This window comes from Salarias fasciatus, chromosome 1 (assembly GCF_902148845.1).
Source record: "Salarias fasciatus chromosome 1, fSalaFa1.1, whole genome shotgun sequence".
Taxonomy (NCBI): domain Eukaryota; kingdom Metazoa; phylum Chordata; class Actinopteri; order Blenniiformes; family Blenniidae; genus Salarias; species Salarias fasciatus.
Window position 1 is genome coordinate 34,841,532 of NC_043745.1, and position 19,155 is coordinate 34,860,686.

The following is a 19,155-nucleotide window of genomic DNA, read 5'->3' on the forward strand; positions in this document are numbered from 1 at the left end:
GAGGAGGGTGGTAGGAACCCTGCACACTAATAAACTCCAAATGTGCGGACTGCTTTACGGCATGCGTCACATCATGATATAACATTGTTTAGCCACCATTAGATTCATTACCTCGTCGCTATCCATCCTTCACACAGCCACTGGAAACAAATGTAGGTGAGTTCAGTCCGACAGCACGCCACCGGGAGCAGCATTTTACGACGCCACGTGCTAGTCCTCATGGGAACTGTAGTATTCGTTCAGGAAAAACACTACCGCTTTTGTCCACTGGCGCCGCCAAAATCAACGAAAACAGAAAGTTCCTTAGTGTTGCTTTAAGTTCAGTAGTTAAAGTACTATGTAGATCAGATGTCACCATAGAACAGAAGGTAATAATTGAAGCATTAGACCATTAAAGCAGCTAAAACAGTCAAAACCGTTAAATAAAATAATAAAATGTCAGTTACTTATTGTAGCATTTACATTCCATTATCAAATCATGAACTGCAGCTTTGGTAAACTTAGCTACACTTCATGCTATGTAAACTGTTATATTTGTCTTTAAACATGTTTTGAGCCTCAAGGCAAATTTATTTAGCGGAAAGTGGATAAAAAAAAATCTCTTTCAGTCATAAAGGTCTCAGACCTCTGGCCAGAACCAATAAGCCATGATGAATAAAAATGGTTAAGATTAATATTACAATATATGGTTTCTTTTTTATCTTCCAATAACCTTTTGATGGGTAGATTTATTCGAGCAGCCGAGGCTGAGCTGAGGGATCTTGAGTGTTTAAAGGTTGATGACCTTTGGCCTTGAGATGGGAAAGGTTTTGAATTCATATTTGAGATGAGCGCTGGGGATAAGCGTGTTGGAGCCGGCGGTCGTTTAGAGGTCAGACGAGTCAGTTTGTGACTGGGAAGTCATCTGTGTAAAAGCGTAGATGAGCAAGCGCTCCCGATGGGGGAAGTGAACCTCCAGCCTGCTCTCACCAAACACCAAGGCTGTGTTCGAAACCGCATACTGCCTACTACATACTTCCATACCCATACTGTCCATACTGCATACTGCATACCCAGTCCATCAGACAGTATGCAAAGCGTTTACACTACAGCATACTACATAATAACCCACAATGCATTGCACTCCTCCCCGAGCCCGAATCGATTGGCTGAAGCTGATTTCACTTTAGCTTTAAACTCTTCAAATGTAGAACTTTATCAAGATTTTTTTTTAAATTAGGCGACAAAGTGGTCGTTTAGAGCCCGAGTGTGTCGTTTATTTGTCCGAATACCAACCGTTTATGATTTTGTTTGGACGAATTCAGCGAAATTTAAGCCAGCCGCAGTGAGCAACGCACTTCCGGTCATTTTCACAAAAATAAACCACCCATTTCCCTTTCTCATGCAAAAAAACCTTAGTGATAAATCTGTGCTTTTACTTTGCAAACAAGAAGCCAACCTTTCAGCAATATATCTCGCTTAACATCGCCGTTTGGACCGTTGTCCCGTTAACGGAATTGGACCAGTTACGACGCCTTACCGACGGAGAGTTTTTTCGGCTCTTCAACGAAGATCGGCTCGCCGTTTTCGGTACATCATGGTCGCTTTCAACATGGGGACTTGTTGTTAGATGTAATTTCTTTTTTGTTTGTTTGTTTTTTAACTATATTTAATCAATGTAAATCCAATCAGAACTCTCTAACATAACATACCTACTAGCACAAAAATTGGAGGGAAAATTATATCTATAACCATCCGTCACGTCCGTCGCGTTGCATCTTGGGTAATTTCAGTATGAGTAGTAAACCCACGATGTATACTCAACATTTCTGGCGAATGCAGTATGCATCGGGGAACTTCTCGCATACTCAAAATCGCATACTGCCAGTGTAAACACACTGCATACTCAATAAGTTAGTATGAGTAGTAGGTAAGTATGCAGTTTTGAACACAGCCCAAGACCAATAAACCCTCAAAAGCTCACCAGGCGTCAAACAGATGCCCTGACCAAACCATTTCAGATGTATCTGTCAGTGTAGTGCAAACAATCTGATCGAGCCAAAACTTCATAATTATTTTATTCACTGATGTTTTGCTCTAAGTGTTTTTGTATAACTGCTCTTTCGTGAAGCACAGTTCCAAATTAAGACATTCAGCAATTTGAATATAATGTAAAGTGTGAGAAAACACCAATTTGCAGAGAAGCAAAAGTGTAAAACTGAATATAATGAAAACATCTTTAAGCAAATTAGATCTCCTTCAATCAACAGAAATATGGTATAAGAAAGAAGTATCAAACATAAGGCCCGTGGGCAAAACTGACCTGCAAGAGACTCCTATCTGGCCACAAAACCACCAAGCAACTTGTAAAAATAGCTGAGAAATGAATGATGCTGCCATGAAAGATAACAAAATAACGTTAGCTTCAAAGCCATGCAGTCAGGGCGATTTAGTAAAAACATGCAAAGTACAACTGCTATAGTAAAAGCTTTCTGACATTTCACTGTATTTTGCACAACTGCACGTGACTGAATATTGGGATCGTAGTTGTGTCCGGTAGTAATTGTGTTTTCCAAAAACATTGACATTGTCAGCTTGCATCCTCTTTAACTTTAAAATTAAAATTTCAATGTTATTACAGCACCTTTTCACCGTTTGTGACTCTTTCAAGGTGAAATTGGGCTGTATGAGACCTCTGACCTGAAACATGTTGGATTAAGAGTGTTGTGGCCGTTTTCTAATGTTTTTCAAGATCTTGTTTACAGCCACATAGAAGGCGGCGGTCGTGTTTGACGCGTGCTTCCAAAGATCCAGACGAGATGAACTTGACAGAAGATTTATTCAGATCCAAAATGAACAAAAAGGCTTTACAACACTCAAAATGTTACTGGTCCACTACCAGATCCACAAAATTCCTTTGTCTTAATCCACAATCACCTTAAAGCTCGTGTCCGGAGTTTCCGTTCATTTCCAAGGTATGTATCATTTTTCAACAGAGCTTAAATGTGTCAGTCTGGTTCGATACTACAATATAATATTAGCATAAAACAATATAAAAATGTATTTATGAGCTCCACCTTCGTCTCATAGACCCCCATGTTATCCGAAAAAGCGCCGGTCAGCGTCAGCCAATAGATTTCGAGCTTCCGGCTTGTGCCGTCAATCAACATGTGCGCGCAGCCAGAGAGCACGGCCGCTCGCCCAGGCAGGGGTGAGTTAGCAACGCAGCAGCCGCCGCACTTACCTCGGATATATCCACTGTCTGCTGAACATCCACCGTAAACAGCTAAACATGGAGGATGCTGTAGGACTCGGAGGCTCTCATTTTCACCCGACAGATAATTCGCGTGCATTATTAAAGGGGCGTGGCTTGGTCGCTCGTGAAAGCAGAGGGAGGGCGGAAAAAAACCTCTCTCTTTCAAAACTCCGGACACGAGCTTTAAGGTAAGCTCTCTTTCCAAGCTTGTGTTGCACGGTCAAAAACTTTTTTCGACTGAGAGCCCTCCCCCCTTCCAGAACCACTACAAATAAGTTTTCAGCTCGCCCTCTGCTGGCCTGGCAGACAGCAGCAACCTGTGGAAAATCAAGCTGTTTACTAGAGACAGGACACCAGATTAACATAAAATATTGCCTCCACACTTACATGTTCATTTAAACTATAATATCATCCACTACCTAAACGATGCAACAAGCACCGAACTGAATATATTGCAATGGCTCTTACAAAGAGCTTTAGTGGAACTTCTTCTATTTGTTTCCCAAAACTGTATAACCTTAAATGTAAACTAATGTTTTTTTTGTTTTGTTTTTTTCTTCTTTTTTGTTTTGATGTGTTTAATCATTTCACTTTAAAATGGACCCGTCCACCTCTGCGTAGCCTGAAGGTCTTCTTTTCTACATTCAGCCAACCCAATCTGCCCCATTCAGACTTTCTCACGTTTAATTGGTCAGACTGACAGGACTCGTCACCAGAAAATGTAACCTTCCTAGAAACAAGTTTCTTTTTCATCATGGTTATAAAAACTGACCATCCTGAATAGAGGATGTGTTTGTGCGGAAGCTGCAGGGTTTTTCATGTTGGACATCTGCAACAAGAACAACACTGGTTTCTGTCAGGCTGCAGTGCACAACATATTCACGCTCATTTATATGTATCCTCTGAAATGCCAGCTAAACTTGAATCTCCATCCGCTACGCTGGAAGCACATCCATTACAGATGTTATGTTGTGCCGCAGTGTAAGTACTGTACATGTGTAGAATAAGGACTCTTTCAACAGTCCCTAATCTGTCCTTCAAAACTAAACAGTCTATTGTGACGTACCATTAGTCAGGAGTATACTTGAATTTTTATGATGGATAATGCATGTTTTTACCCATAAATCATTGCTTTGTTGTGCTCCAAGGTCGACTGAAGAAAAACTATCTGCTGTGCACTGATATGTTCACCCAATGAGGTGGATGGATGTACTCACATTAAGCGTTCGGGCTTTTTTTTTTTTTGTCATCAAGCTGCTCATTGAAATCAGGATTCTTGTTGTGAATCAGTGATGTGACTTTATTTTCCAGTCTCTGGACAATAGCTGTAGTATGGGACTTCATGAAGTAAATTCCATGACCTTACGCTTCGTTATAACCCTGGGCTCACACTGGATGCGTTCCGGCTGCGGTCCGGACACCGCAACTAACCAGTAGTCATTAAAATCAATGCTGTGGCTCACACCTGCCACAGTCCGGCTGCGGTCCGGCTACAAAGCCCATCCGGTGCGCCAGAAACTTTCCGGTAGCACCCTATTTTTCCGGACACCGGAGCCCTACCGCGTGAAACTGGACACAAGCAAGTCGGGTGCCGGAAGGAAAGTAGATACGTGTTCCAAAATAAGTGATTTACAAGTGAAATCTGTGTCGTGTTTTTTGCCTTAATATTCTATTTTTTTACTTCTTCTGGTAGAATACAGAACAAACAACGTGATGTAGTCATTATGCGCATTAGAAGAATGAACGGTTTTGTACTTCGTCACTGCAGGAAAGTCAAACGACACCAAAATTGCACAAAACAGCTCTCTGACCGGAGCGACTCTGTGCTGCCACATTGGGCGAGTTTCTGCCAAATCAGGCTTCTTTTTTAACATGTCAAGCGTGTTGATGAAATGGTTATGTGCTTGTGATGTGTTTTTTTAACATACAAATATGGTTTCAACGTGCATTTTCAACCGAGATGGTTTGGCCTGCTCTTCATTCATTCATTCATTTTCATTTTCTTTGTCATTGCTTTATCTCCTGACGTGTTACAAATATTCTCACAAAATACGCAATATTTGTATTTCCTCTTTAAATTTCTTCAACATGGTAAAAGACGTGAATCTCAGCTTCAGAATGTTTCTTAATTTTTTAGTTCCTTCAGTTAAGATCTATATTCACTTATGCAACTCAAAATGGAAAAGGGAATATGATCCGTTATACCAGCGTGCTGCAGCCTCCCATGAATGAAAATAATTTAAATGCTGATTTAACAAGAGGCTCTTATAAAATCACAAACATTCTGCAACACATTTCCAAAACTGCACTGAATGAAAGACTTGTATTTAGTCCCTGACCTTTTTTTTTAAACTCATCTCTCTCATTTGTGAAAAATAATTCAAAAATAGAGAAATATTTCTTGTCATTTGAATCCTCTCCTTTTATTAAATTAAAGTGGAATAAGTTTTTCCCCGTTCTTCATCCAGTGAAAATTGATATTCATCTTGGCCGGTTGTTTTCTTCTCCACCAGCAGCAGCACTGGCTTCAGAAATCATCTCTAACAAACTTAGAATTTGAATTGCAGCGTTAAAAAGAAATGAAAAAAAAAATGTAATGATGGTGATGATTCTGTATTGGATTCAAAACTCAAAATTGCTTCATAGTAAAAAAAAAAAATAGAGAGAAAAAAAGAAGATCTTGAAGTGAAATGAGAGTCTCAAGTCAATTCAGAAAAGCTAAAAAAGATACAGAATATTTCTTCCATCCATCCCTTCATTTTCTGTATGACTTCATCCAGATTAAAGTTGCAGTGCTCTTTATCGAATGTGTGCTAGTTCGAGTCCCACTCCTCCCAGTGTGTAGAGTTAAGGTTCACTATGAAAATGATGGGTTAAATACGGAGAAAGAATTACTTCCTTTTTTGGAATTCATCAGTTCTTGCTGTTGAGACAGACTTGTATCCAGATGTCTTCCAGGACATGTGAACCACGACCAGTTGACTGTATTCAATCGCTCACTGTTTTAACTGAAAAAGGAAAACAAAGTGTTTTCTCTTGAAACATTGTCGTATAAATGGTACCTGAATTTGCTGTGAAGTCCCTTCCGCCAGGATAAATAAGAATAAGCATATACACACTCCAGACAAGCAGCAGTAAGCAGGAGTTGTTAGTATCAGTGAAGAACTCCATTGTGTTCCTTGATCTGTGATTGTTTGTCATCTGCAGTCACTAAAACTGCTCCTTCAATCCACCATGCCATAAATTTCAGCCATATTTACTCTGGCTGTCAGGTAGCTAAAAAAAAAAAAAAAAAAAAAAAAAAGAAAGAAAAAGAAATACAAACAGCGGGTGATACCACGGGTTGTCATTCCCGTCGTTTCACTTTAAATGCCCCATGTGACGCTTTGCATGATGTTTCAGTGGCCTAGTCGGGTTTGGATGAGTGTAATTATGTAAAGCTCAGGAAGCCAAAGGATTCTCCATAGAGCTTTGGGATTATTTTAACTACGTGTGGATTAGTTCTCAGTTCCCTCAGCTAGCTGAAACTCACAGCTCTTCACAATCTTAGCTGTCACAAAGTCTTCATTTCCCATCGGGAAAAAAAAATCCACAGACAGGGCTCAAGTGAAGTCTTGCGAAAAGCACTAAGTGCTCTGGTTTGCATGGTAATGGGAGGAAACAGAAGGAAATGTGAAATACTGTCTGGCTTCCTCCCCGTGGCGTGGCTGTAACAAAGATTGATGGAGTATATTTGTGTGTATAGTCCCGCATATTATGCCTCATACAGGAGGAAGGTCATCTGTCCACTTCATTTCCAGAAACCGAGAGAAGGAAAACTGTTCACTCTCACTAATCACACGCACCAGCTAACAAATAGCTCCGCGAAACTATCGGGCATCAGGAGTTATTGACTGAGTTTAAATTAAATGGGTTCTTATTATGTCGCTATAATAATAATAAAGTTAAAAACAAAACCCAGTCCTACCAGGCAGATGATGGATTGGGTTTTAAATAACATGCTTTCTGTGAAAAGAGATTCACAGTCCTGCTGGAATTAGCTATTTCTGTGTTTACTCCTGCTGCTGTGAGTCAGGCTGGATTTTAGCTAAATACTAACAAAAATATCAAAGAAGCCTGGAGTAAGACAGGATGATGTAATTCCAAATAAATCCCAGGCGAGGAGAAGAAAAGCTGACGTTATAGCTTCAGGCAACTTGGATGCCAGCTGCATATTTATGAAAATGACTGAGGTCACGACCCCGAGAGGAGAGAAATCAACGCCAAATGATCTTAGCTTTGATTGTTGTCTTGCATTTTTCAGAAAAGGAAAAAAAAGCATATTTCTAAATAAAATTAGCATAAAGATTTTAGTTAGACACAACTACTTGTGGTATGTATTAATCTGACCACACACTGCTGTAGTTGTTGCCACTCTCATCTCAAAGCAAGAGAGTTGTGGGCTTAAATACAGGCTCTCTGAGTGGAGATTGCATGTTCTCCCATGTCTGTTTCTTTTTACACATTTTTACCGATGGTTTGTTTTTGTTTTGTTTTTTGTTTTTTGTTTTGTTTTGTTTCTTTGTTGTTGTTTTTTTACAGATAATTTGGTTTCCTTTTATCTCCTTACAACTAAAACACTTTCTTCAGTGGAAATTCTAAATTAACCCTCAGTGTGAATCTGAGGCCCCATTTACTCAACTTTTCAAGTTAAAATGCATCATTTTTGTGTTTTCCTTCCAGAAACTGTGGAGTTTCAATGTATGGCCACTAGTGGGTGCTGTCGTTTGCTTTTGTAAGAAAACCTCACATATACGTGTGCGGAGAACAATCAGCTATGAACATTAACAATGATGAGGACATGCACATTTGCATGGACGGACGATGGAGTTGGATCGCTGTTACAGAGACTCTCAACTATAAAACTACAAGTTTCAGGAGGATAAGGACTGAGAGCCAAGACACTCTGGAAGAAAACGCGGTTATTGTCCATCTACTCGCACATGTGCAGAAGAACTAATTAATATGGCTGTGGCGCTCATATGTAGTAGCACTGTCTCCACTTCCTGCACAGAGATGGAGCCCAAGGTTTTTTCAAGAAGTTACTTTTGAGCTTTTCAGAGCACCGTTGCATTATAGCTCGTGTGTAACAACTGAAGAGAACAAAGACTTAAGACAGAAACAGAAATAATGCTTCAGATGACTTGTGTGTTGACTTGAGGTTACCTGATCAGTTTTGAACCTGTTTGATTGAGGTCTGGATGAGAAACATTGTCCCTGTGCCTTCGACTGGACGTGATGATTAAGATAAATTGAGACGTGCGTGTCATTTAAGCAGATGTGGGCTTGAAGCCGGTGTTTTAGCTTTACGGCATTTCATGGTTACTCTCCACAAACTCCTGGAGCATCAGTTTGATTACTTGTCACGTCAGATGTGATGGAAAAAGTACCGAGCTTCTCACAGATTGTATTTTGTTTGCAGTTGATTTTTTAATAGTTGAAACTTTGTGGAGTCCAGTGCAGAAGAATGTGTCGGGTATTCCTGTATAATTTTACTTAGTCTGTTATGAATACAACTCATGCTCCATTGGTCGTAATTCAGTTCTCAACAACGGACTGAGCAAAACAGACGACTGACTTTGTGACCTTGTATATGGAAAGTAGCTTGATGTACACAATGAAATACAGCAGCCACATTATTCAACAACTACAGTATAATCCCATATAAGGGTTGCTATTCCAATGAACTGATGTAACGTCCATGGTGTCAACATGTCTCCAGAAGATTGGCTTCCAAACCCAAGGTTAGCAAAACAATCTGACATCTCGCTCTGATCACATGTTAAAGTGTCCTTGGTCGAGACACTGAACTCAAAGTTCCCTCAAGTTTGATGGCAGTCCTCACCACAGGGTGTGTGTGTGTTGGTGATTGTTTTTGAGTCAACATGTCTGATCATGTAAAGCTCATTAAGACTGCTGAAACAGTGTAAACCATTATACAACTGAGGACCATTTCCCAGAGTCCATTTCAGACCTCATTCTCAAATACATAAGTTCTGAGCGATTGGCACAAAGCATAGAAAATATGACAGTAAAAAAGTAGAAAATATGACAGTATTGCAGTATAAAAATAGTATAAAGTCAAACAACATCACAAACCATATTTAGGAAATTGAACATTTTTTTTATAGAACAGAAGGGGAGCGAGAAAAAGAAGGAAAAAGCACATTTTATCTATTATATCATATTATATATAATTTTCCCCTTATTTTATGTTTTGCAAATGTTGTTTTCTCTGGTTTTGAAATCATTTGTTGTTTTTTTCTTGTTACCTTGCATAGTGCAGAAGCATCTTTAAATTGCCTCTGTTGACTTTGATTATCACTTACGGTTTATATTTTTCCTATTCTTGTCTGGGATATACTGTTTTTTCCTGCCTTGGTTGTTTGATGTTATTATCTCTTTATCCCAAAGCACTTTAAATTGTACTAATCTGCATGAAAAGTGTGACATGAATGAAGATCAATAATAGGCTGATTGATGTTCAATTCAAAAACGTCACAAACCACAGCACATAATTCATTATATTTCAAACCGAAATGCTGATTAAAAATGTATGAGTTGAAAACATTTCTGCAAGAAGAAGGAGAACATTTACAATTTCCCACATTAATGGCAATTTACGTGGTAGCAATTTGTAGAAGTTGTGGATAACATTGTAGAAATGGTCACTTTTGATAAATTGTGTAGCGGTGCGTTGGAAAACGAGGCAGGATTATTGTTACCATGAAGGCCGGCTCCACTCGTCCCTCTTGTTGGTTTGCTGTAGATCTTCACGGTGGCCATTAAAGCCTTGCTTCATCTGAAAACATTCTGCAGAAGGAACACAAAACACCTTTCCTTTTGTTCATGTGAAGCTAAGATGTTTTTGCATGATCATCCGCAACCTGTGCAATCATCACTCATTCCACCTCATTCGTGCTGGACGCTGAGCATGATTTGCTGTTTTGGCGTGGTGATTTGCTGCGGCCTTGCAGCGTTTTGTGGGTTCGCTCACTTCACTGCTGTATAAAGTGATATGTGGTCTGAACGTGTTTTATATTGAGCTGCTATCAGCTTTCTGTGTGCTGCCATCATGACTAATGATCGCCTTGCTTCTTCTCACAGTTAATTAAGACACTCAACTATTCCAGTACACCACGCAATAAATTTGTAATCATTGTAAACAGAAATAGATATATCACGTAAAGTAACTTTATTACCACGGTATTCTATTAATTCTTGTTGGCTCCACTTTTTTTCTAAGTGTTGCACAGCCTTTTTTTTTTCCAGCTTTTTTCAGTCTTTCACTGCCTCTAGTTCTAAATCTTTTAAAAGTAGTTCTGCATGAATTTGAATAAAGCAGTATAACCAGCATGTGTATTTTCATTGTGTGGGTCAAACAGCACAGTGAGAATTTCCATCTATATGGAGTTTCCATGTTCTCCCTGTGCAAGCATGGTTTGTTTTTTTAGGGAGTTGTAGTTTCCTCCCATAGTCTGATAACATGTGTTCGAGGTTATCTTAGATTTCCAGTCAGTCTCTCTGTGTTTGCTCTGAATCAGCTCCAGCTGTCTGTGACCATAAGGTGGATGAAGATGTAAAAAAGATAAATGGATACAAAAAAATGGATGAAAAGGACCAGATATGCAGTAGATTTAGGTTTACAACAGACTTAAGAAGGACAGAATTATTTTCTGTACTGAAATCTCTTCAAATCAAACTGAAGTGTTGTGTTTCAAATAATCTTAATCCTGTTGACCAGAGCTGCTCTAGGCATAGGTGAACTCGGCGGCCGCCTAGGGCGCCACGTATGGGGGGGAGGGCGCCATGTACAGGGGGGAGGGCGCCGTGGCTGTACAAGGGGCTAACGACCCGAGTGAGCTGCTCGGCATCCTTCGGCATCGCTCGTTGCCCTCCCCCACCCCCCCCCCACCCCCACCCGCTCGACAACTCTCCCACGGGGTGCCTGAGAAGCCCGGCCGGCCATGCTGTTGACTAAGTTATCGATTCTTTTTTTTTTTTTTCTTACATACTGACAAGGTAATTTCCAACTTTTGCCTTGCATGTCGTCAGAAGCAACACATGTCTGTGTTGCTTCCAGCTGTTTATCAAGTATTTCCTCAAGCAAATGCCTGCAACCTGTCTGTAAAGTGGAGCAGCTGACATTTACATATGTAGCAGCAGAGATATCTTTATTTACTGCCTCCTGTCACGCAGACAGAACCAGTCAAGATCTGGTTTGCACTTTTCTTCATTTGTAGCAGTTGAACTGTCCTGAAAAACGAAACACGATGAGTCTGCGCCTGAAATGTGGACGACAGCACGGAAATCATCTCTTAGCCATGATTGACCCTGCTATTTGTCCATTGTCAGCTGGGATTAACCACAACCCTTTCCCACTGATGTACCACCAATGTGTGATACGCGATGGTACGAAGTTGTGCAAGAAGCGAAGCAAAAACAAAAAAAGGTGTCGCAACACTGGTTGTTGCTGGCGAAGTGTTCTTGCAGTGCTGACGGTCTGACAACAGGGAGGGTGGACTATGGACTGGCTACATTTATGGAGTGTGTGTAACCACTGAAATCCACGGATCAGTAGTGCAGAGTTGGTGGAGGGATGTCGTACATTAAGTAGAGTTTTCAGATGAAGTTCCCTGCATATTGCTCCACACAACCGCTTATGCATCCGTAAAACTGTAAAAAAGACCAGGCCATGTTCCAGCCACTGTCTCTCTGTGTGACATTACACAGCCCAGTGTGAAAAAGGGTTAAAGTTTAATAATAATAATTGTTCAGAAATGGACTCTGATTTATTCACCTGATGTGCACTCTTATTGCGAGCCACTCAGAATCCTGTGTCCACAGTTTCATTCAAGGCCTGTGCGCAGATTTCTGAGGGGGTCTGCATGGGTTTCACGTGAACAGGGGGTGTGCGCAACAATCATCCAATCAGAAGCATGCATTACCGTCACGCAGTGAGTCCCCCTGCAGACCTGTCGGCTCCTCCGCCGAAGCTGCTCCTTCGGTGTTGAGATCGTTCTGCCTCACGTTAATTACCTCAAGTGATCATAAGTTTCCTTCTGTGCCTTCATGCGTCCAAAGAACGTAAGTTTAATTATTTAATGTGAGCATGCTGTGTTTCTTGCCTTGAATTCGGGTTGTTGTTGTCTTGAAGTTGGGTTGTTGTTGCTCCGAAGTCGGGTTGTATATGGTTAGCTGCAGCGTGCAGACTGCCGTGATGAACATATCTCACGTGTGTATTGTATTGTATGCCACTCGTTTGTGAGCTCAGCTGCTAGAGCTATCTGTTATGGATGATAGACATATTATTGTCAGTTCAGAAATAATATTTTGTTTATATTTGTGGCTTAGCTGCAGTTCAAATGTGAGTTATTATCAGTGCATGTTTTCTCCTTTCACTGTATATTGCATACATGTCATTAATGGTTATAGTGTTGTTTATTATTCATGTCCGCATTCTGGATCATTCTTGTTATTGACCTGCACTCTTTAAAGAGTTGCGTTCATGCACCTTATCCATTATTTCACTGTAGTGTTATTGATTTGTGATCATTTCATTTCTGTCTGTTTTATCATTTAATTCCGTTATTTGCACAACTGATTAGTTCATGATTAGTTAGTAGTTTATTTCCTTACAGAAATTAATGCTGTACACTTTGTTTCTATTTATATGTGCAGAGATAATTTATGTACATTTATTCTCTTTATTTCATTTGTGAACATACCATGATTGGCAACAGATGTTTAATAAATAACATTAAGATCAAATCTTCGACATCCTTCAAGTCCTTACCCGACTACCTGTAGTGATCACTGCCATCCAAACCAATCCATCAATACAGTCCTACTCCATTATCAACAAAACAATAATGATATTAATAATAAAGTGCTTTCAAGTTTTAAGTAAAGTTAATAAATCAAATATTAAGGACTGATGGATGGAAGTGCACCCCCTATATACCTCATTGCATGTACAGGTTAATATCAAAAGTGAACTCAGATTGATTCAGTTGTTCAAGAGCTTTGCTCTGTAAAATTGGGTCCAACATTATTTCCAGACCACATGACGGAGGTTTTACCAACCCCTAATTTAGCCATCTCTGGCCATGAGTGCAGCTGACAGCATTGTCATTATTAAATTCTGAGATATTTGTCACTGGTTTGAGAACCTCCAGTGAATATCTGAGATGTTTCAATCCCTTTAACCAGTTGCAGGTTTAGTGGTGTGTTGTCCCGTGTAACATAAAATCCTATAAACCAGGTGAGAGACAGTATTTTAACGGTGTTCGTCTGCTGCTGTCTGATGTCTGATGTCTGCAACATTGAGCCACGACAGTTTTTCACACACAGACACACGCCCGCCGTCGCTGGTGTACTTGAACCTGCGTTGCTCTTTTGTCGAAGGGTTAGTTGCCCTCAACCAGCAGTCACCTTTAATGGGAGTATCTTTCAGCGGGATGTCAGGGAGGGGAACTCTGGGTGTTGCTCCGAACAGATGTGTTGACCTGAGAGGCTGACAGAGGGCAGCCCTCCTGGCAGCTGTCACGTCCTGTTACCTTCAGCACGGCGGGTCAACAGCGCCACGGCAACACCGGCGCTAAGTGGCTCAACCCCACTCCTCCTCTCGCCAAATTGTGTCCAGAAAATAAGAGAGTGTGTACAGATCCAATTTTCTACAAATTGTTCCCTCAAACCTGTCTGTAGCTTTTTTTTTTTTTTCTCATCTCATTGCCAGGTGATTTTCTTTGTTTTTATTGCACATGGCGTCTCCATGGTGCAAACTGAAACTGATATTCAAATTAGATGTTCTATAGAAGAGGAAAACTTTTTGAAGCAAGAAATGTTTGAAAACCCTGAGCCAACATAAGCAAATCTTATCCTATTTTTTATAATAACTATGTAGACATACCGAGCAGACCTTGAGTATGCTAACCACCTGAAAATAGATATTTCATGTTGTGTATTTTTTGCAATCTGAATTTTTGAGCGAACAGAAAGTATTTTGTTTTGTTTTATATTAAATTCTTGGTCAGAATAGAGGCAACCCGCTTGTACATTTGCAGATAATTCCAATTCCGTCTTATATTACCAAATACAGCATAGTGATCTGAAGGCTCTTAAACAGAGAAATACCCAGCAGTCCCACAGAAAAAAAAGCAAAGATATGGTGGAAAGGGGAAAAAAAAACCTCCCCAGATAGTGACTGAACTATGAGCATGAAAATATAAGTTTTGAACAACAGTAAGCGTGACCTCTGATTTTCTGAGGGCCACTTATATGGTTTATATTCAGCACTTTGTACATGAGCTACATGGTCATTTGATGTTTTTATTCTTGAGTGTGTGATTGTGTGTGTTTGCCCTGTGACACCGGTGTCTCCTGCCTTCACATCAAGTTCGCTGGAACTGGCTCCAGCGTCCGTCACCCTGACATGAATAAATTAGTATTAAAGACAGATAAATAATTATATGTTTTAGATGTTCACCATTATTTTTGGATAAGATAGCCTAGCATATATTTTACAGGGACAGCCCCAGATAGAGGCTTATTTTTATTTAGTGGTTTCCCTCTTCAGATGTGTTCTTTAAATACATCAGAAATATTTCCGTATTCATTCACCTTTTTATTACCAACTGTTCATTTTTCTCTGGAATGTATATTATATGAAAAAAGCTGCACTGAAGCAGAAAAAAAGGCCTTATGTCAAACATAATGAACAGTGAATTTAACTTTAGATTTATATATCAGGCGCAGACTTCAGAATGTGCCACATCGTATATTTCACATCATCGTAATCCATGGTCGAGATTCAAAACAGGGACATTTCTCAACCTAAATTATTGATGCAATCTGAATAAAAGTTTAATGTGAAGAAATGAACTCCTGAAAACAGAATCAAGACGATCTGCTCGGAAGAATATTTACTGTACCTTCGTCTTTGTGCTATCAAACTGTTGCTGACATTGTAACTGTTTACAGATCTGCTTGTTGGCACAAATTGACATTAATAAGTAAAATAAAATATACACTTGTGATCAAAAAAAGGATAAATATTTTACAGATGTTACAAACTGCATGGATACCCTCCAGACTTACAGGACTTTGCGAATTCCTTTGCATAATTTCAACTTTTAGTCAAGCCCAGCGATCTTGTTGATTTGCTGCATTTAGGGGGAGTTCGGGGCTTTTCCTCCTCATGAAGCGACACCAGCCAACATGGCAGGTAATGAGCAGTCCCACCTTTTGCTCTGCTTTCCATTTAGCTGATTGAAGGTGTGACTGAAGGTCACGCTTTAACCGAGGTGTGTGCGTAGGCTGGGTTTCATCGCCAGAAGCAAGAGAGCTGCAGATGAGGGACCAGAGCTCACACCATGCATAATGGATGAGAGAAGGCGCACAGACCCAGAACCTCTGGGCTGGGTCTGCGCACGCTGTACGCCAGAGACTGTGGGAGAATGATTCACAATGGAAACAACGGCTGGTGCCAAATAGTGTGATTTCTAAGAGATATTGATCCCTGATGTTGCAGACAGACTGCAGAGCGGCCGGCTGTGTGTTGTGTGTTGCGCGCTACTGCTGACCCAGCTCTGCTGAGGTCCTGTCCTTCGGACTGGATCACTGTTTACAACTAGCAATTACAGAAACACAGGCAAAACATGAAATTCGACACAACATTAGAATTCCTGGTTCATGTCTCGGCTCCGTCGTGCAAAAAAAAAAAATCAGTCATGTTCACTGTACGTGTGTGTCCACAGATATCGACGAGTGCGCCGAGCGCCTGATCGAGTGCCACAACCACTCCCGCTGCGTCAACCTGCCCGGCTGGTACCACTGTGAGTGCAGGAGTGGTTTCCATGATAATGGCTCCTACCTGCTTGATGGGAGCTCCTGTGTCGGTGAGTAGACAATTGAATAAAACCTCTCTTATCGCTGCTGGAAGTACCAGCTTGGTCACTCTCCGCCACACACTTTGTATTTTTGAAAAACAGCGATACACAGGCTGCTTCCATAAAACATACAAACAGACAGCTGTGACGATGGTAGTGGTCGTTGTGTTGAAGGAAGTAGTTCCCATCCTGATGACAAGGGGATGCTGTTGATCAGAAGGGGACCCGGGGCTTTTTCTGGTCAGAAGTTGGAATATTTCATGAAGAACTGACCATGGAGAAAACCTCCGAATGGCAAATCGGACCTGAGAAACTGTTCACTGCTTTTAACTTATGTTGACAGGTTTTACTATCTGTTCCTAAGTGAGTGTGTGAGTGCAGATGTGGGTTAATGAATACGTATGTATTTATTTCTATAGTTCCCAGCATGGAGGATTATGACAGACAGTAAAAAAATATATATCAATCATATGGATAAAGTATTTCAAACATACATTATAATAAGTATGTCCTTTCAGTGAATTAACCACCCACTAAATTAATCAAGTATACAGGCGTTTTATTTGTTACAGTTACAGCAATACTGTAATTGATAACTACTAAACTGAAAGTAAGTGTAATAACTGATCAACGATGTGGTTCCTAAACTTTACTCTCCTGGATTGCACTTCTAGCTGCACTTCTATTCAAGGCCATTTTCAAATTAATATCAAACTGCGACCCTGAAAAAGGATGAAGCGGCTTAGAAAATGGATGGAAATGATACGAAACTAATAATGCTCAATAGACAGTCTGATTAACTGGGTAAAACCTCAGATTATGATCTAACTGTTGCTAAATAGTCAGACATGACATCCCACATGGGCCCACATCAGCAGAACATGAGATTCAAGGCACATTTTTTTTAACTATTTGATTTCTTAAGTATTTTTCTTCAGTCTGTCTGCTCTACAGTCAGACTAGATGGCTCCAGACCTTTGCAACAACAAATATGTTATATATACTACTGCCCACTCTCCTCTTGAAGCCTGTTTTATATCTGGTCCACTACACGTTTGCCTCATTTTTGCTCTGAATATCTTCTACAAAGACATCGTTACAAGTGGATGGCGGTGTAATGTATGGATTCTCTATTTGCTCTAACATGCCCTTCATCACACTTACAAGTAGGCTCATCATGGATCTTCTCACCTTCAGCGCTGGAAATGTAACCACACAGTGTGAAACCCACACACCACCTTTAATCATTTATTCATGAGATACTCATGTCAACCATTCAATGTTTGCATCTTATTATTGTTTCCTCTGCTTTAGCACAAATAGACCCCAGAAAGGTGAATTTAAAGAGAGAAACAACATGCATATCAACAATGTCTCTAATGTCGTACTTTTGTAACCCCGTCACATGTGAAGGGCCCCATTAAAATGTGCAATATTTTTTAAACAGTAGGTATTTAACATTAATATTGCACGTTAATTATCTAAGGCAGCTACAGCATTTTATGCAGGCCATCTATCTGCACCTGCTTTAATGTCCCACTTGTTCCACATCATCATTTTTATGACTTTGCCCCGAAATAGCTCCCGAGCAAGCACAGAGAAATGGTGGGTTTAGTCCAGCATAGAAAGCATACTTTTACTACTGCACTCATTTATTTATTTATTTATTTATTTATTTAGAGAAATTTGTGGAAAAATGCATGTTAGCTGACATTACCTCCATGTTCATGTAGTGTTTGTTAAGTATTCAAGGGCAGTGGGACACTGTCCAAAAACCTAAATATTAATTTCCTATTTTTGATATTTACTTAAAAATTTGGAAACGTGAACCCTGAGAACATGAATCATTAAAATAAGTCACGTCGTCCAGTGTGCAGGTTAAACTTTAGAAAGAACTATTCCCCTTTTCTATGGTCAAATGGACTGTAGTCACTTAATATATTAAGTGACGCACTACTTTACATAGTGTTACATTTCCATGTCTTTCAGCTGTGGTGGATATAAAAAAAAAAAATAATTCCATTATTTTCACACCTCAGTGCTACACCTATCAATGCTGGAGGTCCATAATAAAATATAGGAACTTCTTTTCTCTTCTTTTTTTTTTTTTTTAAGCAAATAAACATGAATAAAACTAAAGCAAAGCGTAATTCAGAGGTGGTGGGCATCTGGAGAGAGCAAAGACACCAAAAGTTGAATAGAAAACAACAAACATTCAACAAAACCCATGATTGAGCCTAAAAAGCCTGAGAGATCTGCAGGGACACAGAGAGATGATGTAGGACAGCAGCCTCGACATATGGCAGCATAAAAAGGTCAGTGGTTCTCTCAGTGTGGGACAGATCGCCCCCAGGGGGCGCCAGAGAGCTCCAGGGGAGTTGGAGCAGCAGGAGGAATTTGTTAATCGATGAATGGGTGGAGGGTTAAACTGAATTATTTTTTTGACCGCAAATTAAATTTGTAAAATAAGCTTCATTATTAAACTGTAAATAGAATTTGTTGGAAGATCTGTTAGATTTCCAAATAAACTGGCAGAAGCAAAATTTCCTTGTCAATATTGAGAGGGACAATGAACTGAAAAATACTCCTAAACGAGCAATATATTTGATATCTGTTTGTTAGAGCCTTTAATGCAGACTTCTGTGTACCCTGTATGAAGCCTACCAATGAGTCCGAGTCATCTGAACCAGTGTTTTTAAATCAGACTGCCTTAGCTTCAACCTAATCTCAGTGTAAAGAGGGTGTCTGCCTTTTACAAGACTTTTTATATACTCTTTGAACTTTTAATAAACCAGAACTCTGAGAAATTGCATGCTCAATAAAGTACTGCTTGATGTTGCACGCTACGTTCTGATAAGTTGTACTTGAGGGTCAGAAATTTAAATTACATTCTAAGTTTCATTGAGAGAAATGTCTTATCTTTTTCAATTTCCCGTCAGTACTTTCAGTACTGTGGATCATCTGGAGGCTTTTTCAAAAAGGACGCGCCAG

General features: G+C 40.0%; 1 protein-coding gene across 1 annotated transcript in view; it reads left to right on the forward strand.

Moving 5' to 3' along the window:
• Nucleotides 1–19,155, forward strand: part of LOC115391399 (protein kinase C-binding protein NELL1) — a 314,577-nt gene that overhangs the window by 272,537 nt on the left and 22,885 nt on the right. The window contains exon 16 of the mRNA XM_030095681.1: nucleotides 16,033–16,173. Coding sequence (XP_029951541.1) covers nucleotides 16,033–16,173 — 141 coding nt within the window. The remainder of the gene's footprint in view (nucleotides 1–16,032; nucleotides 16,174–19,155) is intronic.